Consider the following 25,942-nt stretch of genomic DNA (forward strand, 5'->3'; position numbering starts at 1 on the left):
TTCCCTGGAGTGCGGGCCCCTATTTCCCTCTCAAACACTTACTGTGGCCAAGGCCATGATGGAAAGTCCCCGGGGCCGGTCCCGTGACAATGGCGTCCTTCGACACCCCTGACTTGGGGGATGATTCAGAGCTGAAGGAAATCACATGAAGAGGGAAGGAATGGATTGGAGAGATAATTCCTAGCGGGGTGGAACTCAGGGCTGGTGCTGGCAGCTTCGGGTTGCTGGGCTTGTAAGCAGGAGACAGGACATTCAAGGAAGATGAACTGGTAAGCAGGACTGCTCCGCTGGCTCCTTTCTGGGAAGGAGAAAGAAAGCAACCATCAGAAGAGCAGAGAAACGGTGCACTGTCATCCGTCATGAAAGCATGTGACACAGAGGCTCATGCACAACCTCAGAATTCAATTGATGGGTTTCAATCTTTCCAGGAAAGAAAGTTCCCTTGCCTCCAGAAATTACTGCCGATAGCTAAGAGAAGCTGTTTTCTCCCACCCAATGCCACCTGGTGCAGGTCCCTCAGAACTGTGCCAGGCACAAAGCTCTAGCAATCACTTTCCAGATTTTGAGGGGGTGGACAGCCTTGCAACACGTCTCCTGAATGAAAGAGGACATTTATTTATTGGCTATATTTACATCTCACCTTTCCTCCCAAGGAGCTGAAGACAGCACACATGGTTCTTCTGCCTTTATTTTATCCTAGCCACCAATCAATGAGGTAGGTCAGGCTGAGACTGACAGGTAAGCGACTGGCCCAAAGTCACCCAGTGATCTTGGTAGCCAAGTGGGGATTTGAATCCTTATCTCCCAGGTTGCACCACATTGCACCACTGCGCCACACTGGCTCTTGCTGGCATGAGTTGGTAACAGTGAGTTAAAGAGTAGCAGCAGCAGCCAAATCAAGGTAGACAGGGAAGTTCACAGGGCAAAAGAAAAAGGAACTTAGTCAGCTGACATCAGGCCTCTGGGAGGGACCACTTACCGGCACAGGCGTTGAGGTTGCAGTGCTGCTAACTACAGCGGGCTTCAAAGAAGAGGTCAGCAACTTGGCCACTCCTTGCGTCCCTCCACTTGAACTGACGTTCGGACCCCCCGGTGGAGCAACCAAGGTCAGCTTCTGGGAGACCAGGGCCTTCTTCACCATGGAACTTGGCGACAAGCGACTGGGAGCCTGCCCAGGAGAAGGTAGCGATGTGCCTGGGAGCAGGTTCCCCGTGGAGGAGGAGGAGGAGATTTGGTTTGTGGATATGCTGGACGTGGAGCCGCTGGAAGAAGCTGCCATGTGACGCGACAAGGCGACAAAAGGCGACTTGAACGACTGCCCCAAGGAACCAGGGGTGCTGGGGTGCTTCCCCGTGTAGCTCAGGGTCAGAGAAGAGGAATTGGGGGTCTTGTGGGCGCTGCCAGACCCTGGGGAAATGGTCGAAGAGGAGGAGGAGGAGGAGGAAGAAGAAGAATGGAAACCGGGCGATTTGGTGGGGGTCTTGACCTGCTGATGGAGAGGAGGCCGCTGGGGCAAAGGGGAGATGATCTTGGGACCCTGCAGCTTGACAAAGGGAGGGGATGTGGAAAAGTTTTTCTGCTGCTGCGAGCCCAAGGGGAACACCTTTACCTGGGGCGTTTGGACTGGGGTCGAGGTCTGGGGCCCATGAACGGTGCGTGGCAGGCTGTGATGCTTCGGCTTAGACTGGTGGGCATCCGGAGTCTTTGCAGGGGTAGCCTGGCAGGAGAGTTCTCTGTAGCTGGAGCTCTCAGTCTTTTTGTCCGAAGGAGACTGGCCCAGTGCCAAGGCCTGTTCAGCCAGGAAGTTGAGCGGTGACTGCAGAGAGCTGCCGGCTGGAGATGGGGCAGGTGAGGGGCTTGGCTTGGAGAAGCTCCTCTTCTCTTCCAATATGGTCTGAACGGGGGGTTTCTCCAAAGGCACCTTTGGGGTGGCGGGGAGGGTGAAGTCAGGGCTTCCCCCCGTCCGGCTGTTAAGAACAGCCAGTTCCTTGGAGACAGCTTCCAAAGATGAGGCAGCATTGTGGATCAAGTCTTCATCCAGAGAGTCGTCCATGCTGAAAGTGGGAGGAGCAGCTGTGCTGCTGGGAGTTGGGGTTGAACTCATGGCCAAGAGTTCCCTGGTCTGAGGGCTGAGGCCAACTGCAACTCCCTGCGACTCTGGAGAAAGCGTAACTCCGCTGCTTGAGTGGATCAAGGGCACAGGAAGGGGCAACTTCTTATCTGGCTTACAGGACGGCTCCTGGAAGACAGAAAGGGAGATTAGACAGGTTGTAGGCTTAATGCTATTTGCCCAGCTATTTTTTTTCTTAGTCATTTTAAATTGAAGGAGTATTACTTGGCCAAAGGCTCTAGATAAAATGGATTACATTTGCTGTGCAAAGGCACAATTGGTACCAGGAAGAGAAGATTAAAATGGGGTTGCTTTTATGTTAAAGAGTTCTTTATACCATACATTCCGGAGTTGTATAATTTCAACAGCAAAATTAAAAGCAATGCAGGAATATGAACATCTGGAGAGAGCTTTGGATGCTGCTAGACATGCATTTTCCTAGAACATGATACTTCCTCCAGCTGTAGTGCTGAATGCTGTAGAGACTACTTCAGTTCTTATATCAGGACAAAGCCTACTTGAAGGCAATTAATCCAGAAAGGATACCAATTTGCTACACCTCTTTTCCATGACGTTTTTGGCTCAAAACCCTCAAAGCCAGTACCTAAGCATCCTTTAACTACATTGGCTTACACTCATCTTGTTCACTTGGACCTTGGCCTCACTTTTCTTAGTTGTCTGCCTCTACCCCTGCCAAACACACATGCTTAAGTCTAATGTTAGACTCCAATGCCATCATAGCAGGGAACTAGCTGGGCTTACATTGCTTTGACAATCAAATCTAGAAAAGCACCATGTAAACTCAGGGCACAACTCATAGGAGTGGGTCCTGGAGAGCTGTTTCAATGTACACAAGAAGCAACTGTATCTTCCCCATATTCTCATATGTCCCAAGAAGACGCAATCAGGGATGAATGCTAATAGGAGCCCAGGTGTAACTGCTCACCTTTCCTTTCACCTTTGGAGGCGCCATGACTTTCTTCTTTGTTCTGTAGGGAAACACAAGTAAGAGAAGAGATTATCTTACTTCCAGGTCAGCATGATGTAACCTGCCAGGGGAGGCTAGCTAGAGAACCTTAAGCCTTCTAGTGCCTACGACAATCCCTGGGGACCAGTTACAACTGATACATGTGCTCAAATGGTGAACAACCTTGGGGAGTGCTGTGTGTGTTTGGGGTGCAGACACATATAAAGATGAACTGTTGTTCTGTGGCAGAGGACCTGGTTGGCATGTGCTAGGTCCCACCTTTAAGTTGTGGGATCTCCAGTTAAAAGCATCTCACATAGCTGGGGGGGGGCAGGGAATTAGTGGGAAAGCTGCTGCCAGTCAGAGGGAACAGTACTAGGCCATGTGGGTCAGTGACCTGACTCTGCACAAGGCAGCTTCACATGTACATTCGCCAAGGATGCCTGCTGCTGTGCAGTATAGCACATACTGACCCCAGATTGTTCCTTCAAACTTTATCTGATTTTGCCAGCATTGCTATTCCAATGAAGATGTGCTGGCAGTGCTATTCCACCATTTCTCATGTCTGATCCACAAATAAAAAACAGCAATAAGGCAGAAGGCCCTGCAGAAGTTCATGTTTGTCCATGCTGGAGGATATCCACGTGCACAGTTGCCATCTGAGTGACAAAACGTTACCAAGGACTAAACAGCAGGAGCACAGGGCAGATTTCCTGTACTGCAAGCACGGACAGATACTCACGGAATTGATGTAAGGTGACCATGCACTCGCCTGCTTTCTTTAAAGAGGGTCCTGAAAAAAGGAGAGAGGAAGGTGAGCCAGATCTATTGGGGATCAATCTCCAAGCAGCAGAAATGAGCCCTTCAAGCTTAAGATCCTAGTGCCTCTAGCAGAATCCCGAGAACAGAATCTTTCTGTTTTTAAAAGGAAGTTTCTAGACCCCACTGTTGTAAAGAAAAGTTACACAAAAACATGCAGACAGCACTTGCTGTGGGTTAGAAACCATGTATGTAAATCAAAGATGACAACGACCAACTTGAGCAGCAAGTGAGCCATCAGCAATCATGTTGCAACCCTGCATATTGTCCTTCTGAAGACCCCTTTAGACTTCTAAAATTGCTTTGCCTGTTAAACATCTGAAGCAACCTCTTTTGCAGGTCTCCTTTCATCATATGCAGCTGCCTGGCCCACTGTGGCAGGAGAAGCTCTACTCGCAGTCATGCCACTGACACTCACACTACAGGTAGGGCTGGGTGATATCTGGTTTTCAATATCATATTAGATCACCAAATAGACATCATGATATCTCAATATATCATGATATATATTCATGGCGGCTGAGGACTGCCCCGCGGGGGAGAATGGCCCCGCTGCACCTCCCCATGGAAGACAAGGGCTTCACTGGGAATCCCCACGATGGAGGAGGTCCTCACTGCACCTATCTGCAGGCAGATGGCCTGACCAGGAATCCCCACAGTGGTGGAGGGCCTCATCACAGAGGATGATGTGCTGTGCTTCCCTGGGGCGGCAGAGAGCTTTGCCGCACCTCCCCACAGTGGTGGGGAGCCTTGCTGCGCCTCCCCATGGTGGTTTACAATGTAAGGAAGTAGTAGATTTAATATAAATGACTTCCATATACTATATTTTCAACTAAATTAAAAATAGTTCAAGTGATTTACTAGTAAAGTTGCATCTGCTTCCCCACTCAGGGGTCTAAGTGGAATCTATGCATGCATAAGCCCTACTGAGTTCAGCTAAACTTCTACTTTCCTGGGAGTAAGCCCCATTGAATTTAGTAGGGCTTGCTTGTGAGTAGACACACATTTGCTTGCACTGCTTACCAACAAACACCCTCCGCACCATTCTCACACAATAGCCAACCTCCCATTTCAGCAGAAGGCAACCAGTTAAATCTTCTCCCCTCCATTTCCCCCTGACAGAGAAGCCTCCCACCCCCTGCAAAAGCCCTCACCCCATCAATCTCTCCCTTTGTATCAAAGGGAGGGAGGGAGGGCATGCAAGCAAGCAAAGACATGGTCTCCTTTAAACAAACAAACAAACAAACAAACAAACAAACAAACAAACCTTCCTTTTTAATATAGAGGAAAGCTATTTAGGGGGGGAAATAGACACACTTCCTCCCCTTTTTTCCACCAGTGAGGGTGGGTGAGTGGGAGGGAAGAAAGAAAGGAAGAAGTGCTCTCCAGTTCTTTGTTTACATTCCCTGTTTACTTTCCCCCTGGATCTTTGATAGCCTAGCCAGGGGAGTTGCTCCTGGATTGTTAGCTGGCTCTGCATAATTAGCTGAGCTCAGAGTTTTGAGAGCAGGAAGTTCTGCTGAAAGAGTTGGTTTGTGTGCTTGCTAGGGATTAAAACTGGCTGCAGCTAAGGGCTTCTATCCTTATTTCTCAGAGAGGGGAGGGACAACAAAGCAAGGAGAGATGTGACTACCTTCTCACTGAGGAAAGTAGCAAGAAACATACCAGTGAATCTGAAAGAGTTTCCGAGTTTGTGTGAGGGCTTATAGGAGGGGAGAGAGCAAACAAAGCCTGCAAAGTATATGTAAAGTATCTGTTCGGCTGGGCTACCTCCTCATAAGCTGTCAAGTTTCAACCTTTCGTTCATGGGTATATTGCCTTGTTGAAACACTATCACAATGTTATTTCAATACCGGTATTCAAGGGTATGGCAATTTATTGCACAGCCCTAACTACAGGTATCAATAAAATGGTTGAACTGCCATTTCCTGACATTCAAAGTGACCATTATTGTGGGCTTGCCTTCTCTACATTGAAAGCAGGGCTGAGGAACCTGTGTCCCTCAGGATGTTGTGGAACAGAGCCAATAGGGTCAGAGATGGGGCCTAGAGTACCTTTCGGATGTTGGGGGTGCCTCTGCTATGTCTAAATTACAGCACAAAGTGATTAGTCAGCCTTGTTCCCTCTCACCTGGACTGCATCCAGCCCTTTGGCCAAAGTGGCTTGACTTCTGCATCCAGGAAAGTCTTCACATAATCCTCCATTGACTGAGCCTTGTTCTTTTCACGGTCATACCCGTCCAGCTTGATTTTCACCGCCTGACAGAGCAAATCCCTAGAGGAGGAAGTTTACCTAGGTTACCCAGACCATACTCTTTGCCCCCGTCCCCCAACCCCACGTGTAGACTGCCCTCAATTGATTCAGTTTGGGAAGGTTATTTTAAGCACAGCCTTTTTAAGTTCAGCCCTTGTATTTGGACTATAGTGTATACACCACTATGAACCAGACAACAGATCTGTCCTAAATCTAGCAGCAATCTTGGGCTTCAAATTCAAGATGAACGCCAAGGCCAAAATGCTGAAGCCAGGTGACATCTTCATACCAGATACCCCACGCTGGGTCTTAAATTCAAAACACACCATGACCTAGGTGAGAACTGCAGCCCCCGTACCTTCGAACCAACTCGGCAACAAATAAAGCTGTAATGCCCAGAAAGGCAAATACAGGTGTATTTTTCCTGAAGCCAGGGAACAAGGCTCTAAAACCCAGTCTTGTCCCCTCTGACTTTGCCAACCTGATTTCATCAATCCACTGAAACTTCTTCCGAGGTCCCATGATCCGCTTTCCTCCTTTATCGTCATCTTCCTCGTCATCTGAACAAACCCGTTCTCTCTGGTCCTTGTCCTTTTCCTCTTCTAACATCCTGAGAGGAGAAGAGAAGAGGGACACTGAAGTGCAGAATGGTAACTGGATCCACTTCTAAAATATGCCCCCCTCCCCACTAGTATAAGCTTTGGGTGTACACAGAGTGGAAAGCAGAGACTAAAACAAAAAACAAGTTGAAAACGCACTTCGCAAACTTGGCCTGGGTGTGCGCTTGGCATTCTTCCTGGTATTTGGCCATCTGCTCTGGCATTGCCCTTCCAATGGCTTCCTTGAGTTTCTGAAGTGGGTCCTTCATCCGCCCTCCCTGCAGAAAAACAAAGCCCATATAGGCAGTAAGATTGGTTTTGAGAGGAAAGCACTCCTTTTGCACACCCCTTACCTACTCATTTAAGCCTAACCGCTAAAAGACGTCTAGACTTCAGATGTAGTTTGCTTACCATCCATCTTTCATATTTAACTTCTTGTTAATTATGTTGCTTTGAATGTTATACTTTATATTTGGCTTTCTTCTATAATGTTTTCTTCTGGATTCTTTTATTTGACATTTTAATGTAAACTGCTTGGAAATTTTTTCCCTTAAAAATATAAAGCGGTATAGAAATGAAATGAATAATAATAATAATATTTAGAGCTTTTTCAGACAGCAAGAGCTAGGAGTCAAATATTTTCAGACATGGCTTCAAAATTATAGAACCTACGGTCTAAAGAAGATTGGAAAGCTACTTCATCACATTTCCAGTGGAGTGGCAAGGCCCTTCTCTTCTGATGGGCATTTGGCTGGCCTGGGTCATCTCCTGTTTTAACCTGTAAATCTTTGATTTTGTGAAATTTATAGCATGTTTTGTTTGACTCTATTCTTTCATGTGTTAGGAATTACTTTGGGCTATTTGGAAAAGATGTATAAAAAAGCTTTTAATAAATAAAATTCCCTTTTCATCACCAAGAATTTGTTTTTTTTTTTTGCAAGGTTAAAGAAAGGGAAATCTAGGCCAGCCCTCATGTGGAAACTTTTTATCCCTTATTAGAAATGACGATGGCACTGAAATTCAGAAACACACATTCCCTTCTCCATGAGCAGCCACTGAGCCCAAAAAGAGATGTTCACAATTCCAGTTTATGACATGGGGCATTTATTTCTATGGTTGACACCTCTATCACTTACACCAGGGGCCTGGGTGCCAAATACAACCCATCTGTCTCTTGGGACTCTCCCTAGGCCACACACCCTCCTTGTTTTTACCTGATGGGGATGTCCTTGAGCTCTGATTATGCTTCTAGCTTGTTTGGGTTGACAATTGATGTGTGAGACAAAACTGCCTTAGTGTGCAAAGTTAAAACATTTATTGGTCCACCCACTTTTGCCTCTGAACCCATCCGCCACGGGCATGTGGGCCTCAGGAGGGAATTAGCTTACACTGACTAGTAGCACTGCATTTACGTGACCACTCACCTGTTCATAGGCGTAAAGCCGGCGGGCACGTTTGAGCAGGGTGTCTTTGTTGCAAGGCAGGAAGGAGGCCAGGTGAGCATACACCCCTGAGCGGACCTGGCTGTTCAACTCCCGAGTTTGCAGCTCTATACTGAGGGCAGAAAAAGGCAAAACTATTTAGCTCTGATCCAAATCCCTCCCTTTGACAGCAGAGTAAGGGAGCCCAAGCAAAACATGGTAAAGTAAAATACTGCAAAGGCCCTTTAAAGAAGCTTCAATTTAAAATCTAAATAAAAAAAGTTAAAGGTTAAAAACAAATGAAACAAGAATAACAAGGGGGGCGGGAATCAGAATATTATTGGCACAAAATTGGAAACAAGAAGAATTACCGACAAAAGAAGAATGGAGGATGAAACTGATGGACTATGCAGAATTAGATAAATTAACAGGAAGAATTCGAAATCTGCAGGACCAGAGATTCACAGAAGACTGACATAAATTTACGGACTATTTGGAGAGTAATTGTGATGATCATATTACACTTGTTTGTTTGCAAGAAGTTTTGTAAGGTGGACTATTTGAATATTGAAAAAAAAAAGGTAATGAGGGGGACTGTTAGTTAAGATAATTAAAGGCAATAGGAATTTAAGAAATGCAGAATAAGTGATAAGAACGGAAGACCATCAGAGGGGCTGATGGAAGTCAAAAAAGATTGTATAAGATGTGAAGTTTCGTTGTATGAATGATAGCTGACATGTAAAAATTATATTAACGGGGGGGGGGGAATTAGTGGCAAACACTAATGGCAAAGTCTAAAAGACATATTATGTAGAAGTCAAAAGCTAATCTGAACAAGAGTTTCCAAGGACTATGGGAAGATTTCCTTGGCTGTTGCCACTCATTTTTATATAGTAGTCTCTTGCACTATTAGGACCGAACATGTGGAGCGAAACCTATGGTAGATATAGTTCTCTCAAGTATTTGAGGTCAAGCAGAGCTTTGGAAGCTTAAGACCCAGCACCTTGAATTGGCACAAATTGGCCCCCATTAGATGTGCCCTAGATGAGGCAAAACACCCCTGGCCCTTGCCATGACCATTCCTGGTTATGCCCCAAAGGTTTTTCATTTTGGCAGCCAGATTTCAGCAGCAAAGAAGTCGTATTGTTGCTGCTATTGCTGATGGCTGGAAGACAGTAACCCTTCCTAATCTACTGGAAATCACCCATAGAATTACTAGTACCTTCTGCCTATATCTGCCTTATGCAAACACCATTCTCTCACTTTCATTCTCTGAGCTCACGGGGTTCGGATGGTACATTTGGGAAATGTGACTTACTCCAACAATATGCTATTCGTTTCTTGGTTGAAGAACTTATGTTTGCCTTCTCCTTCAGCCACCCTGGCAGCCTGGAGTTCACAAAAAGACCAACACAGAATAGTTAATAACCAGAGATGCAGGAAAAGGGCCAACCCGGGGGCGGGGGGTAGGGTGTAAGGGAAAGGGGGGAAAGGGGGGGGAGGAAGTCAGTATACTCTACAGAAGTCACAGCCCCATAGCATTTCCTCATAGGAAAGGTGCTTCAATTCCTCCTAACTAGGTTAATGCCCAAAGCTGTAGAAAGCTGCAGCAATATTATCATTGAAATGAGTCAGAATTGATTCCTCCATTGCAACTTTCCCCCTGCAGTTCTGGAAGCCAAGATTCATTTCCACAACACGGCCAAAATCCGAGGGAGAGATTCAACATCATGCCAGCAAATGCAATGGAGCTTCCCCTTCTCCTAATCTCTACCCCCTGAGCCCCAATCTGCTCTGGAAGGTTCCCCAAAGTCTGGACATCTTCAGAAGCAGCATGGAATCTTTCTGCTTGGGTTGCCTTTTTGCCATTTGTGTTTTAACATCTGCATTTAATTGATTATCTAGATTTTATTGTAATGTGATTCTCCAGACTCAAACATCCTTTCAGGCAACAGGTTGTGGTTCAACGAGGAATATAATTTCAAAAAGTGCCTTTTCTCAAAAAGCCCTTTGCATTCTTGGAGGAAAAATGGGAAAGGATGCAATTTTTCTAGAAAATTTTCCCATGTGCTAAATTGCTTGGAATATGCATATTTTTGGTTCTAATTTTATGCACACCCCGAACAACCTCCCAGTCACAAATCAATATAATGGGTAAGTCATGAGAATCTTTTACTATATGCTTCTTAGTCAATATGAAAAAAGTTAATTATAACTTTGAAACTGCACAATTAGATTGACAATGTATCCATTCATTATTGCGTTTTTGGGTACAGTTGGGTCTTAAGGTATTTTTAATGCAAATATGCATTTTAAGGATTTTTTCTAAGGAAAAAAAAAGTTATGGAAATCATTCCACATCCCATTACTGGAATCAGGTGCATTAACCTTTTCAGACACGCATAATTAATCTAGAACAGAGGTAGCTCTGCTATAGATTGTAACCATAATACAAAGATTCTCTCCACCTAAACCTCAAACTGTACTCCAGAGTCCACAGGTGTAGCAGTACAACCACTCACTCCACAAACCTATGCAATAAGTAACTCAGAACGGCACTATGTGAACACACACCTCACAACAGCCTAAGCACCCAGCTCAGTTGGGTTCTAGGACTGCCAGCTTGGCTGTTGCCACTCATTAACAATCCAACTTCTCTGAATAATGCCACCTCACATCTGACCACAGCAAGAATCTGACGGCCTTCTGTCCTGTGCGCACCGTATTTCAAACTGACTTTCCATAAAGAACCACTTCAAAACATTGAAGCAAGCAGCAACCATAGGGGAGATCACATGCTTTGCATGCAAAAGGTCAGTTTCCATCCCTGGCACCCCCAAGTAAAGGAAAGAAAAACCCCTGCCTAAAACTCTGCAAAGCCACTGCCAGGAAGTGAAGACAAGACTGGGCTAGATAGACCAGCGTTCTTGACTCTGCCTAAGGCTGCTTCCTAGCATGAAAAACTGTACCTATTGTCTACCCTGCAAGAGACATCACTTGCCACATCTGGTATGATCTGCTGTTACCTGTGTCAGTTCCTCAATGCGCTTCTCCAGTGATCCTGGAAGTCCTTCAGGGAGGGAGAGAGGCTGCTTGATGTCCTGCTCTAGACCCATCCCAAGGGGGTCACTCCCATCTTCCATGTCATGGAAAGGGCTTTCTTCTGGAGATTCATTGAACAGCTGTTCTAGATCAAGATCAGTCAGTGAGTCCATGGCTGAGGCAGCTTGAAGGAGCTCATTGTCACTGCTGTGGCCAAAGAAAGAGAGGAGCGGATCGGGCAGGCTTTCCACTTCCCGTGGTGTTGGAGTTTCAGCCAGAGAAGGGACAATAAGCTTTGGCTCGTCGTCTCGCTTCTTCTGAGCTTCCTTTTCCTTTTGAAACTTCTTCAGCATTTCCTTGTAACTCGGGGCTCCAGAGTATTTCTTCTTCTTCTTCTCCTTGCTTGCATTCAGGGCTGTGAAACTATAAAGGAAACATGGTACATATGAGGGAAGTAAGGTGTCCAGTCATTTGTGCACCTACAACCTAACAGTGCCCAAGCACTGAACTTTAATTTGATTGTTATGGTAGAATCCTAAACGTGTTATTTCAGATGTCACACTATGTTCCATGGAACTTGCAGGGAAATGCAGACAGACTTTCAGCCTGTGAGTAAATCATATAAACTCTCCAACCTTCAGCAATGCTTGAGGCAGTGCAGCTTATATAAGGTGACACATTCTGTCCTAACTGCAAACTGGTAAGAGGAAGATTTTTTTGTGCTATTTTAGAGGACAGGTGAAATAAAGTTATTTGCGTGAACGTACGCGTATTTGTGGAAGTCAATAACTTAAGAGTCGTTTCTTCTAGAATCATTCTTCATTTTACTGTTCTATCACAAAGGAAATTATGACCATTTGACCCCTTTTCGCTGCTGGGTCATCTGAACAAGCTCTGTATCAAAATAAATTCTTGCCAACTCATTTTTAAAATCATCTATAGCATTTATTTCTGCATCATGCAAAATAATTCATAATCCTTATCTTGTTCACCCTCACAACCTTCCTGGTTTGTTTATGACAGAGATTTGATTAACACAAATCTGGAAAATTGGTGGCAAAAAGAAGGATTTGAGCCTAATTTAGATATCACACTCCAAGGCTTAAAATTGTTTTTCTAGAGTTTCCCTTTTTTAAATCCACAAAAGAAGTTCCATCTAGGAGAAAGATGATACCCGTCTATTAAAAAAAGCACTTTGATACAAATAGCTGACTTACCCAGTTTTGGGAAACTTAGATTTTTTTGATTTCTTTTCTTTCTCATAAGAATCATCTTTCTTCTTTTTCTTCATCTTCTCACCTCCTTCTTTTAATTTTCGTTTCTGGGGATTAAATAATTTTAACAATTGTCATTACGTAGTACTAAGAAGACACTAAGTGATTTAATCACTTGTTAGCAAGAGTGTTCATGGATGGATTTACATGCCTGAGCAGCACCTTTATGAAAAGAGAGAAAGGTGCCGCTCAGGCATGTAGTCATTCATGAACATGCTTGCTAACAAGTGATTAACTCTCCATGATGGTAAAAGGAAAAGATGAAGCATCTCCAAGGGCAAGGAAGATATAAGGTTGTTAAGGATCATCTCCAAGCCCAAAGAGGGCTGCAAAATACTTTCTCAGGCAGCCCCTAATACTAGAACAACAGCTTGGAGTCATGCAAAGGCCAAGAGAAGATTCCTCCTCTCTTTCAGCTACCAGATTCAATGAAGTCACCCACAGAATGAAATTAGTGAGTTGGATCCAACTAAGGCCCCATCTGCACTATACATTTAAAGCACTACGACTTTAAACAGCCATGGCTTCTTACAAGACATCCTATGAACTGTTAAGGGTGCTGAAAGTGATTTGGAGAACACTATTCCCATTCCAGAGCTTTAATTCCCGAAGTTCTCTGAAAAGAGGGATTGATTGTTAAACCACTCTGGGAACTGTAGCTCTCTCAGCACCCTTAACAAACAACAATTCCCATGATACTTTGGGGGAAGCCATGACTATTTAAAGTGGTATATTGCTTTAAATGTACATTGCAGATGGGACCCAGAGAAACACTCTGAACAAATTAATGGACGTGACTAATGTAAGTCCATTGATTTCCTCCTACCCATGAACTATAAACCACAGGTAGCACTTTCATTTCTTTTTAAAGGGAGGGAAAGCCTACTAGCTATGAGGTGACCTCAGTCACTATAACCTTGCATTAAAGGGATCACTCTGTGCTGCTTACAGTATGAACTGCAAGCAGAGTAAATTATAAACCATCTACTTCCTGACTTGTCAAAAGTGCACTGAAGGTCTTTATGTCCTCTATGCTGAACTACTATTTTTATATTTTCTGCTTTGCTTGGGGTAAGTAAGTACACACATAATTTCAGCCTTTGAGCTTCTTTCAGGTAACAAAATATTACATCCACCCACTGACCCCTTCGTCTGCAGTCACATTTTGTCAGCCAACAAAAACCACACTTTATTGAAGGCTCTATTTAAAAAAGAAAGCACCCAGAGTGTCTTATTCCCAGACCTTAGGTGATTTCTTCTTTTTCTCTTTGATAAAGTCATCCTCCGACTCCGAAGCCTGCCGGAACTGTAGAGTTCCAGAGTTGATGTAAAAGCCTCCATACTTGGTTGTTAGAGATGCTGGAACGAGCTCATCGTACTGGGGGCAAAGAGGAGAGATCAGTCAGCATTCTTGTAGAACCGATGGGTGTACGTGTGAAAGAACCCCAATGAAACCATGCTCACTTTTCCAGTGAATTGGCCTTGAAGTCACTTTGGACATGCAAAAACACCAGATTCTTACAGCTGCATCATTTTGTACAGAAATACATTTTGGCAACAGCTTTACTTCTCTTCTCTCATCTTTATTAACTGCCCTGACTATAATGCCTAGCTTTGTGCCCTGATTTTCCCTGTTTTGTTTTGGGTGCAACAGCTCCCACTCCCAAACCCTTTCCCCCCCCTTCATGCATGTATGCTAAAATCCAGTCTTCTAGGAAGAAAAGAAAGGGAAAAAAGCTCTAAGCATGCACCCAGGTCCTAGGGTCCTCTAGAACAAGGATGGGAAGATCTACCAATCATTGGGCAATTTGCAGTAGGTTGGGGAGAGGTTCCAAATGGCAACTGTTTAATAATGTGAATTGTTTAATTTATTTCCCCAAGCAATTGCAATATTTAAGACCCAAAGAGTCTACAGAGTAAAAGGCACATGCAGGAGAATGAACCTGAAGATGACCTAGAAATCACAGGAAGATAAGATGCTGCCTTACACCAAGTCATTTCACTGGCCCATCGAGGTCAGTATCATCTACACTGACTGGTAGCGCTTCTCCAGGCTTTCACAGAATCAGCTGGAAGATACCCCAAAGGTCATCTAGTTCAACCCCCAGCAATGCAGGAATCTCAGCTAAGGCAACCCTGACAGATGGCTGTCTAAACTCTGCTTAAAAACCTCCAAGGAAGGAGAGTCCACACCCACATTTCAGGGAGACTGTTCCACTGTCAAACAGCTCTTACTGTCAGACAAGAGAACACTACCAGCCCTACCTGGAGATGGAAGGGGAACTGAAGTTGGGACATTCTGCATGCAAAGATTATGCTCTACCAATCCGTCTCCCAATTAGGTCACTGAAATCAAGAAAGTCTGAAGGAAAACCAGATGTGAATATGTGCATGTAAGGCAGGCATGGCCAAACTTGGCTCTCCAGCTGTTTTGGCACTACAATTCCCATCATCCCTGACCACTGGTCCTGTTAGCTAGAGATGATGGGAGTTGTAGTCCCAAAACAGCTGGAGGGCCAAGTTTGGCCATGCCTGATGTAAGGAATGACCTGCTCTGCTACTGAAAACAAGTTCCTGGTCAAAAGAAGTCTATTTCTTAATTCTGACATCTAAGCAGAGTAGACCCATTGAAATTAAAAAACCTAATTTAGTCATGTCCGTTAATGTTAATGTGTCTACTCTGAGTATGACCAACACTGGCTACAACCCAAAGTCTTAGCTCTAGTTGGTGGATGTCAGAATTCTAGTTTTTTTAAAAAAAGGTTCAACAAGCCTGAAATCTGCCTATGCCTGCTCTAGACAGTAACAAGCAATAGTTTTGGCCTTTGTGGCAGAGGGACATGACTGAGGGAATGGCTCAAATGCCTGCTATGGGCCTCTGTGCAGGCTGGAAAAACAACATAGCTCTGGAACCTGGAAACACAGCCTCCAAACCAGGTCTCTGTGCAGATGTGGCCTGGATGTTCACCCTACCTGGAGCACCCACTGCTGCTAGGGCAGACAGCTTCATCACCTGCTTTATTGTTGGGAACCAGAGCCCTCCACTGCTACTCACTGCTTCAGAATTATCAATGAAAGAATCGGATTCATCGTATCCATATCCCATATCTATCAGGTCCTGGACACGATCTTTCCTGCGCTTCTTTCCACCCTGAAACAAGAAAGGCTGATGGTTACCCCTTATGGCCCCAAAGAAGGCAAGCTATTATTATTATTTAAATTTATATACTGCCCTATGCCCACAGGTCTCAGGGGGGTTCACAGGCTAAAATCACAACATAAAAACACAAAATACATAATCAAAATAAAAACAAGAACAACCCAATAACCCCATATAAATAATCAGAGAGGGGAAATAGAATTCAAAACACACATACACAGTACTTGTAATAAAACATATAAAAATAAACATCCATCAGGTATTGTCAGGGTGTAGATTAAAATATCAATTTAACTTTATTCCAAATAAAAACATTTTAGCCATTGGTCCCCCCCCACAATTGCAACCATTCATAGAAGCTCTTTGGTCCAATGGATTAAATACACTTCCATTGTGTATTTGAGCCAGTATGGTGTAGTAGTTAAGAGCAGTAGTCTCGTAATCTGGGGAACCGGGTTCGCGTCTCCGCTCCTCCACACGCTGGGTGACCTTGGGCTAGTCACACTTCTTTGAAGTCTCTCAGCCCCACTCACCTCACAGAGTGTTTGTTGTGGGGGAGGAAGGGAAAGGAGAATGTTAGCCGCTTTGAGACTCCTTAAAGGGAGTGATAGGCGGGATATCAAATCCAAACTCTTCTTCCTCCTCTTGCCCCCCCCCAATTGCAACCATTCATAGAAGCTCTTTGGGCCAATGGATCAAATACACTTCCATTGCTAAATCTGTCACCTGCAGAACCTCCTGCTGGTGGCAGGGGCAGATGTGGAAGCCTGGACCTGAATTCCCATATCCCACAGCCCAAACAAACCAGCCTGAAGATCACTAGGTAACTTTCCACTAGTCATTATTCCTTATCTCAGCCTACCCAGTAGGATTGTTGTGAAGATAAAACGGATAGGGGAGAACCATGCACACAGCCATGAGCTTTTTGAAGGAAGGGAGAGATGTAAATATTCATATTCCCTGAATACTGGTGCTGCACACATCACTTTATCAGACACCAGCCCATAGTAATTACCATAGCAGTTCTTAGTTGCATACACACTCCTAACATGAATATAAACACAAGAATCACCCTGGTGTTAAAGACAACATTTCTATGAAGAAAGCTAAAACCAAGACTTCATTCTGGTACATAGCCACAATGAAGAAACGTACATATTTCTCTTCAAGCTTCCTGGCAAGCGCCTCTGCTTTATGCCTCTCCTTTTCCTCATCATTGAAGGGATCGGCAAGGTCTTTTTTCTGTAGGGGGGAAGCAAAAATGGAGATGAACAACATCAGAATTGAGTCAGTTGTCACACTGTTTCACAGAGATGCCTCTTTTATCTAAGGGCCAAGAGAGAGTCTGGAATATTCAGTGGAGATTCATGCTTGTAGACGCAGTGTGTTGCAAAGGTGGGGACTTGGTTCATGCTTGTAGGAGATCGCATTGACAAAACCAGGAGAGCTTGCCCTTGGGCTTCCAGTCTAAAAGACTAAAAACACACAATCACACACAATAAAAACCACACCCAGCAGCCACACGGGAAAGAAATTTGTCAAGTATGTGCCCAAAAAATAATAATTGTAGACAAACTTTTCAGTGTTGTTTAGCAGCAAGAATGTATCTGAAGACCATAGAGATTCAAGTTTTAGTCCCAGCTCAAATATTAGCATCAGCCATCCTTGACAAAGCCTTACTATATCCATATTTTGTGTTTCAAAATTGAAGTAAAAAGCTTATTCTTCCAGAGAAATCAACCTTCTACAAAACTGCCTTCCCTCTTTTAAACTAATGTCTGCCAATACCAGACATGTTATTAACCAATCCCACTCAAAGAGAGCTTCTTGATTCTTCCATTTTCTAGCCCATAGTATATTGTCTGCTATCAACAGAATACATAAACAATAGTTTCAATCTATTCCCCATCTCATCTTAAATTACACTGAATAAAACCAGCATTGGAGTAGGCCTCAATATAGTCCCTATTATGTCAGTGATAGCTGCACTCAGGCAGCCCACCACATAGGCAACAAATGTACATTCCACACTGTATGTTTCCAGCATTTAAATTGATATACTGAATATATCCTACTGAGTCTTGCAGGTGTCAAATACCATCTCAACAATGACTTATATTGTGCCTTTGTACTTGATAAACTTAGTGAAGAACTATGCACCTAACTACAAATCTTATTCCCTTGCTTCTCTAAGTCATCCCAGTTCTCCTTCCCATCTTATTTGATTAATTATATTCCCATCTCATTTGATTATTTGATTTGCTTAATAATTAAATCCATCAATATCTTATAGATTTTCTGATATCTTCCCAGTAAGATATGCCCATCCAACCTGTTTAAAAAACCTCCAAGGAAGGACATTTGAAGATGGCCGCCATAACCCCTCAGTCTTCTCTTCTACAGGCTAAACATACCTAACTCCCTCAACGGTTCCTCATAAGGCTTTGTTTCCAGACCCCTGATCATCTTGGTTGCCCTCCTCCACATACATTCCAGCTTGTAAATATATTTCTTAAACTGTGGTGCTCAGAACTGGGCTGGGGTATTGTTTGTGGTGGAGGGGGGTTGCCATTATTGATATTAATCTTTCATATCTTTCTTTTAGATTTTATTATGTGGAAATTGGCACTATTACTTCCCTTGATCTGGACACTATACTTCTGTTGATGCACCTTAGAACTGTATTAATTTTTTTTGCTGCTGCATCACACTCTTTACCCATGTTAAGGCTTGAGGTCTACTAAGACCTCTAGATTTTTTTTACATGTACTGCTGTCAAGCCAAGTATCCACCATTCTCAAGAGATCTCAAAGCTTTGTTGTGGGGGTTTTGAAATGCACAGCTAAAGAATGTGCAACAGGAACAATAAGATGTCCACATACTTTTTCTCCTGTGGAACTGCTTTTCCCTTTCCCTCGTGTATTCTTCAGCAGCTCTGGATAAAAGAACTCTGGACAGCGCTTGTGATCTGGCTCAAAAAGGGTGAGGGCAATGCGAACTGCTGCAGCCGCAGGTTCAGATTCCGGGGGGTGGTCTGTTCCTGTGATGTCCTCCCGGCGAGGCTTTTTCAGTAAAGTGGTGCTCAGTGGACCAGACAGAGAGGTGAGCTGGACCCTGTGGGGTTCCGTCATGGCTAGACTTACGTTGTAGTTGCTATCATGGCATGGTTTCCAACAGTCTAGGCCAAAGTCTGGACTAGTATATACATGAGGGCATCACCACTGGAAAACACACACACAAATGGATGCCAAATGCAGAAATTAATAGATATGCTAGATTCCTGCGTTTTAAGAAAAACAAAGCAACAATCTCTGCTTTCATAAGAGGAGAAGAATCATCATCCCATAGCCACACCACTGCAGGTTAGCATGTGGTCCTTGAAGTTTATGCAGCACAACTCTGCTTCAAGCCAAACGTGAAGGAAAGAAAGAAAGAACTTTCTGAACAGAGCAACTTTTATGGAATCAGTTTCATTGTGACATTGGCCGGAAAGGTCAGTCTGGGCAATGTTACTCCACATCAGAGAATTTCCCACACTGGGAACTGACATAATGCAAAAAACACTGAACGCATATGCTCCGGTCTTCTGCTGAATACAAATGCCGATCTGCTAGCATTCAGACCCAAACGACTCCAGATCCGTGGCATGTAGATAGCACTCTGAAACTTCTTTCCAAAGACGTATCTTCATATTTCTACCTAAAAGACAAAATCAGAAAGTTCCAGCCACAAAAAACAGCACAGGTGAACACACAATTTTTGTTCCTCCATGGACTATGTTTCAAATGAGGCCTGTCTGGCAGGTCTGGTGCTGTACTGAATAATGACTGTACCCTGTAACTCAGGTAGGGATACTCTAGCCCTCCAGATGCTGCTGAACTACAAGTGCCATCAGCCCTAGCATGTATGACCAATGGCCAGGGCTGATAGGAGCTGTAGTTCAGCAACATCTGGAGGTCCAAATGTTCCCCACTCCTGCTATAACTGGATGAGATCTCTGAATGTCCAAGCAAATAATTCTTCCACACAAAACTCAATTACACAGTTGGATGTCATGAAATGTAGTAATTGCTACTAAACAAATGATTTCAGAAAAGCATTAAACTCATAGAGAACATGCATGCCCAAAAATATTAGCCATAACAGGCAGAAATGGAAGCTCCGTGTTCAGAAAAAGCATGCTTGTCCTTACCAGTTGGCAGAGACCAACCAATAAAAGCTTAGTCACTATTACACCCTCTCTGAGCACTCATCGGGGCACATTTGGGAACAGAGTGCTAAGCATAAACATTTGTTCTTAACCCAAGAAAGCAACTCTTACTTTTTTGGGATTGGCAGTAACCAATAGACATGGTTTGGGCTCTGACAGATTGTGGATGCAAATGTTTCATGCCAATAGAAGATAATCAGCAAAATTATTACACAAAGTATTAGATGATCCACTCTCTAGAGTGAAAACTGGCAGACAGAAAGTCCTCTAAATAGTGATGAGAGAAAAAGCCAATTACGGCAGCTTGGATGAGGAACTGTCCCCAAATAAAATATCTACAACTGGAGATGTCACCGCTGAACGACTGACTGTTCAATATACAGCAGTAACATAGTACTTTGTTTCCCCATGACACAGAAAGTGAGATGCACACAAACAACATGCTTTGGAGAATACATTTGTGTGAGTCATGTCCTTGGGGGCACCTGCTACAAAAGTCTCTTACACATTCAAATGACTCCCCCACCCGTTGCTTTGTGAGTAAACCCCAAGGAAAAATATGTACCCGCTGCCTTGTGGGACATCCTTGGGAGAAGAATAGACTAAGGAGTAAACCCTACACAAATCCAGAGTGGAGTCCCTAAGACAGTTGTCTTGTATGTCTCTTTCCAGCAACTCCTGCAGCTCACGCTGGTGCCAAATGTATTGCTATGTTTCCCTTTGGACCACATCAGCAAGGCCAAGAGTGGGTTCTTGTTGTCTGGGTAACCCAAAACCTCCATACACACTGCCCAGATTGGCACCCCGGAGAGATTACTTCAGTGCCGCTAATGCAGCAAAGGCAATGCAGGAGGCAACAGTTACGAATTACAAGTCTCTGCAGCCACAGCAAGTGCTGTGACTCTCTAGTGGTTTGACTTCACCCCTGGAGACACATTCCATTGTCTCTCGAGACAGATGGATGCTAACAACTACACTCTGTTCTGCTCTGTCTTGACAGCATCAGGTTGAGTGTCAGAACAAAACCCATCCACTTTCCTGTCAGGGCAATGGCACAGTAACAGGATTAAGTCTGCGAGATCCAAGTAGCCCAGGCATTCACATATAGTATTCCTTTATTTATAGAACTTATTTCAGTTTCCAGAGAGTTAATGGAATGCATGCTTCTGGTCCCCATGGCAACAACAGGCCAATTTTTCTTTATTGTTTCCTGGCATTTAGTCACTCCCCACCTGCCTCCTTTATCTAAGTGAGGTTCACTGTAGCAAAGCTAAGCTCAAGCTTAGGTAGAAAAATTGGCATGATGTGCTGCTTAGCAAAGCCGGGAAGTCCAAAGTTTAAATCACATAAACTTAGAAGGTGGCCTTTGAACAACCCACCCTTCAAACCTCACCACAACCACCTCATAATTTGGAATATAGAGATAAAACCACTAGCTCACGTTTTATGACTAAAAGGATGATTGAAATAACATGTGTGGCATGCTCTGGACACTAAGAAAATGTAACTAATGCAAGTGCAAAGTATTTGGAACACAGAAATAGGTTAATTGCCTTACAGGATCTGAACAAAGTCCACCTGTTTCAACATTCTCTCTCACACATTGATGGGTCAGATAGATACATGGCTGTTTCCTCTGGACTTGCTCCTAGTATTCAGAGGTACACTGTCTCAGTATAGGGAAGCCCCATTGTGCTGTTGTCCAAAAGACACCAGCAAGGGTACAAGATCTATCTTGACATATCTACTTAACCCCCAAAGTGGGGAAATCTGAGGCCCAACTCCCACCAGCCGCAGCAACAGGCCAATAATCCTGAGGGGTGATGGGAGTGCAGAGCCCAAGAACATCTGGAGGCGTACAAGATCCCTCCACTGCCGGTCTGATCCAACGCTCCCAATTTCCAAAAGCAGTCAAGAAAGCTTCTCCAGGAAGCCCACAAAAGCAGAACTATGGTCCTTTCCCCCCCACCACCTTTATTTACCCATTGCATCTAGCGCTGACGTAGACTGCTCCAGCACATGGAGGTTTTGTTTACAGACATCCCAGGTAGTAGCTACTGATGGAACTCACTAGGGGGGTTCCGGTGTGGCGTGTAAGAGACTATGTAAAGATTCCCCCTCCTCCTCGTTTAGCCTTGGCGGTATCCAATTCCCCTCCCCCGCACCGATCCATGCACCCAAAATAAATGCAGAAGCACAAATGGCTTCTGCAAGGGCTGCCCACCCACGCACACATTTCCCCTGCATTATGTATTAGGGGGAAAGAGAGGAGAAGGCCGAAGCTCATCTCCAAGTCCGGGTTAAACGGGCGGGGGGGGGGCGGGTTCAAAGAAAAGGTGTCGGTTATTCCCAGCCGGCGAGGTGGCGAAAGGAAGGCCCCGTTGCCCCTGGTAACGAGGGAGGCGCTTTGGAGCGCCTGGGGAGGTTTGTCCCTTCTCCCGCCCTCTACCCGAAAGCAACGCTTACCGGCGCGCCTCCATTTCTTCGACTCCAAGCTCGCCTCACGGCACCTCTCCGCCTTCCCTCCGGCTACCTCAAACCGTTGCCGCGGCCTCAGCAGCTAACCCTTCTCGCAAGCGCCGCCGCCGCTGCTACAACTGCCGCCGCCGCCGGATCCAATTCCTCGCTCCCTCAAGTCACGTGCGAGGGGAGAGGGCGGAGAGAACGAAAAACAACAAGCCAGGGTTGGAGGGAAACCCCCGAGGCCCGCGTCACGTGACGCCAACGGAACGCGCTCGCGCTCTTCGCTTTTTGACAAGCAGAGCAGGAGGAGGAGGAGGAGGGGGCGGGGGGAGGTCACGCGCGGAGTGCTCCCGCGTCACATGCAAAGGGCCGGCCTATCAGAGAGAGCGCTGATCTTACAGGGCATCGCTTTCCCTCCATCTCTCCTCTTCCCCTCCCGTCGGTCTTTGTATTGCTGCTGCTGTTGAGGAAAGGAGGGGGGGGGCGGCGACGGAGTGCGTGCTGCGCGCGCGCCAGCCAGTGTCCCGGTAGGCTCTGCGGCAGAGTGGGAGGGGGGGAGAGAGAGAGCGAGAGAAGGAAGGAAGAGGAATAGCAGTAGGGATCGTCGTCGCTGCCAATTCTGGCTGTTGAGGGGCGGAAGGAGGGGGAGCCTGAGGAGGGGTGTGGCGGCGTCGGCTGTAGAGCAGGAGGAGGAGGAGGTGGTAGCAGCGGCGGCAGCAGCAACAGCGACGGTGCCGGCCGGGTCAGGAAAATGGCTGCGGCTGCGGCTGCTGTTCCTGTGAACCTGCGGCTCGGAGACCTGGTGTGGTGAGTTTCGGGGTGGCACCGGGGCGGTTGGGGGGCGCCTCCCCTCTAGAACGGGGTGAAACGGGGAAAGCTGAATCTTCTGGCCTGGGCCTCGTAAGCCCGCAGGCCGCCATCGCCGCCGTTTGTGGGCAGAGCCCTGCGAAGGAGGGACACCCCCCCCCCTTCCTCAGTCACAAACACGGACTCGCCTTGTGGGAGGAGGCACGGGCAAGTCAGCCCCGCGAGGACTTGGGGCGGGATGTGGGGCTAGACTTGCCTCCCGACCACCTTCCTAGAGGGGAAATTTGCCACCTTTAAGGGGGGGGGGGGAGGAAGTCGCTTCGTAGGGGGGCTGCTGGAGGTGGCGAAGGGCGACTCGACTCGAAGGGCGGCGCGGCCTGGGGCATGTTGCGAGTGAGAGGAGTTCACTTTTAAGAGACAGAAAAAGGTAAGCTTTGGTGTGAGCGGAGAAGAAAGACGAAAACGAGTAATATTATCCGGGTGGTCGGGAGATGGGGAGGAGTTAAATCTGAAACACCACCCCATGGCTTCCATTAAATGTAGCCATATTGGGGGCCACTACAGTTTCCTAAACACGCAACTTCCATAGTTAAGAGGCTTGGGCCTCCTCTGCTTTTCTGCATTTTTAGTACTGAAAGAAACTGAGGTAAAGAGGCAAACTTGGTTGTGGGGAGGGGGGGAGTGCATGCTAATATTCTCAGTAAGCTGGCAAACTTGTGCGGAAGGGATATTCCGCATCAGTTGGGTTGGTCTTTTGGTAAGAGAAATGGAGCCAAGGGTAAATTCCTGCCAGCACTCTGTGTGAGCCAGGAAGTCTTAGGATCAAACTTATTGAAGCCTTAAGCAAGCTGCTTTCCCCCTTAATTTTAGTTTTTAGACAGCATTGTGGAGAAAATGGCACTGACATATTCCAGAATGGAGCAAAGATTGTAATTAGAATTGTACGATAATGAATTAATTAAAAGTACTTTGAAAATTCAAATCAAGGTTACTGCTAAATAAATGGAGTTCTATTAATAGTGATAGTTATTTTAAATAACACGCTTGATGTACAAATGTCTTACTGTTTTATTTTACTTTTACAGCAACCCTGTGATTCAGGTTGCTGCTGTTCTTCTTTGCAGGATCTGAAGTGGAGAGGTAGTGACTTGGCCAAAGCCACCAAGTTAGTCCATAGCTGAGCTGGGATTTAAACTCAGGTTTTATATTGTAATCCTATTGATATTTACTCTGAAGTAAGTTCCACTAAGATTAGGGGAGCATACTTCCATGTAAGTGTGCACTGGGTAGTGTCCTCAGAAGCTTTTGTTCTCGTTTTTATTCTCATTTCGTCTTGTGGAATAGATCACCAATGCAGCCACTTTACGAATGGGAAGCATGAAAAGTGGAATGGCTTCTCTACCAAAAGGATACTTTCCTTTTTTACACTAGTTAGTTCAATCGAGTTACTTGAAAAACTGAGGAACCTGCCCCCAGTACAACAGCTAAGCAAGTTTAAATTATAATGAAGTGAAGTAGTTACTCTGCAAAAAATGCTTTCTAAATTTTGATCCTTTCTAGAATGTTATAACAACAGAAGGTATGGCTATTGTTAACGCATAGTTTAGAAGTGGGCAAATAAGTTGAGCTACATTGGAATTTGTTCAATGAGTAATACAAAACCTTTTCTCCCTGCTCCTTTGCGACTTCCCACAATCATATTATGCACTAAGAGCCACAAGGGAGCTGTTCCATAAAATTATTTGCTACATCTTGACTGTCTCTTCATTATATGCCCCAAAATATTTTTTTCAAAAACCAGAACTTCAAATTATGTTCTTAATTAACAAGCACAAAGTGATTGTTGAAAATCCCACATAATGCAGTGAGGATACTCTGGAAATAACATTGTTAGTCTGCAAAAATGTTTGCTAGCCTTCTGGGGACTGGCGAAAAAGAGATGGAGGGTCGCACTCTTGCAGCAAACTGTTGTGTTTCTGTGCTAGGGGTGGGCACTTTCCTCATCTGATTCTCTGCCAGCCCATTCATTCACTAGAATAGAATTTTATACACTCAGTTTTATGCATTAGTCCCTTTATGGTTTCTAGGCCGGTGCTTAAATGCAGGGTTGGTGTCATTGCTTGGTTGTGTTAAGGTTGAGGTACCAAATGGGGTAATCATCTGGAATTGCCAGTGTAATGGCCACCTTTTGTAAGAGAAGGAGCCAGTAATTATATGTGACTGTGCTGGAGTTGGTGCACAAATACAGAACTGGAAGCAAGACTTAATTCTATGAAATTTTTATCTGGGCCTGTGAAGCCTGGGTTTTTTCCAGGGTAGTAGCTCAAGGCCATTGAATGCCAAGCAAGTAGTGAGTCTGCTTCTGGTAGTTAAACCCCTGTCTTCATTGAGCAGTGGTGTCTGAGCAATATGACTTATTTCAAGAGCCACTGAGCAATTTATTTTTGTGTCCTCAAGATGGGTCATAAAGCACTAGAACTACAGTACACAGATTTTGCTCCCAAGAGAACATGGTGAATGGTTAATGGTAAAATTTTTGGAGCAGCTATTGAGAATCTGGAAAAACTAGCAATTATTCATCTTTACATATAAGTGTGGCTTATTGGCAGATACCTCTGCCTTTCAAAGAAATCATATTCCTATGCCCCTCCCTCTAATAATGACTTCTATTAAGCATTTTCTCATTTAGTGTTTCTGTTAATTCTTCTAAATGGTGGTCTTAAACAGATTTGTTTTAACTTTGAAACAAATAGCTACCGTATTTTTCATCCTATAGGACGCACTTTTCCCCCTCCAAAAATGAAGGGGAAATGTGTG

General features: G+C 45.0%; 2 protein-coding genes across 21 annotated transcripts in view; one reads left to right on the plus strand and one right to left on the minus strand.

Moving 5' to 3' along the window:
* UBN1 (ubinuclein 1) overlaps positions 1 to 22,585 on the minus strand; it is a 29,955-nt gene extending 7,370 nt beyond the window's left edge. The window contains exons 1-16 of one of the 3 annotated variants that reach the window (XM_081839577.1): positions 22,322 to 22,585; positions 18,528 to 19,344; positions 16,801 to 16,887; positions 15,541 to 15,636; positions 13,729 to 13,863; positions 12,429 to 12,532; positions 11,196 to 11,634; positions 9,488 to 9,558; positions 8,173 to 8,302; positions 6,908 to 7,026; positions 6,631 to 6,759; positions 6,027 to 6,170; positions 3,820 to 3,870; positions 3,057 to 3,099; positions 980 to 2,239; positions 43 to 298 (exon numbers count right to left, since the gene is read on the minus strand). In XM_081839577.1, coding sequence (XP_081695703.1) covers positions 43 to 298; positions 980 to 2,239; positions 3,057 to 3,099; positions 3,820 to 3,870; positions 6,027 to 6,170; positions 6,631 to 6,759; positions 6,908 to 7,026; positions 8,173 to 8,302; positions 9,488 to 9,558; positions 11,196 to 11,634; positions 12,429 to 12,532; positions 13,729 to 13,863; positions 15,541 to 15,636; positions 16,801 to 16,887; positions 18,528 to 18,776 — 3,313 coding nt within the window. In that variant the 5' untranslated portion in view covers positions 18,777 to 19,344; positions 22,322 to 22,585. Of the gene's footprint in view, positions 1 to 42; positions 299 to 979; positions 2,240 to 3,056; positions 3,100 to 3,819; positions 3,871 to 6,026; positions 6,171 to 6,630; positions 6,760 to 6,907; positions 7,027 to 8,172; positions 8,303 to 9,487; positions 9,559 to 11,195; positions 11,635 to 12,428; positions 12,533 to 13,728; positions 13,864 to 15,540; positions 15,637 to 16,800; positions 16,888 to 18,527; positions 19,345 to 21,926; positions 22,189 to 22,321 lie in introns of those variants that run through there. The other 2 variants (XM_081839579.1, XM_081839578.1) reach the window with 2 other exon arrangements.
* Positions 22,586 to 22,923: 338 nt separating this feature from the next.
* Positions 22,924 to 25,942, plus strand: part of GLYR1 (glyoxylate reductase 1 homolog) — a 41,478-nt gene continuing 38,459 nt past the window's right edge. For all 18 annotated transcript variants that reach the window (XR_014151053.1, XM_081839810.1, XM_081839820.1 and 15 more), the window contains exon 1: positions 22,924 to 23,125. Coding sequence is in view for 17 of the 18 variants with exons in the window: in XM_081839810.1 (XP_081695936.1) it covers positions 23,070 to 23,125 (56 nt within the window). In the remaining variant the exon portion in view is untranslated. The remainder of the gene's footprint in view (positions 23,126 to 25,942) is intronic.

Source organism: Podarcis erhardii (assembly GCF_964252035.2).
Source record: "Podarcis erhardii genome assembly, chromosome: 14".
Taxonomy (NCBI): domain Eukaryota; kingdom Metazoa; phylum Chordata; class Lepidosauria; order Squamata; family Lacertidae; genus Podarcis; species Podarcis erhardii.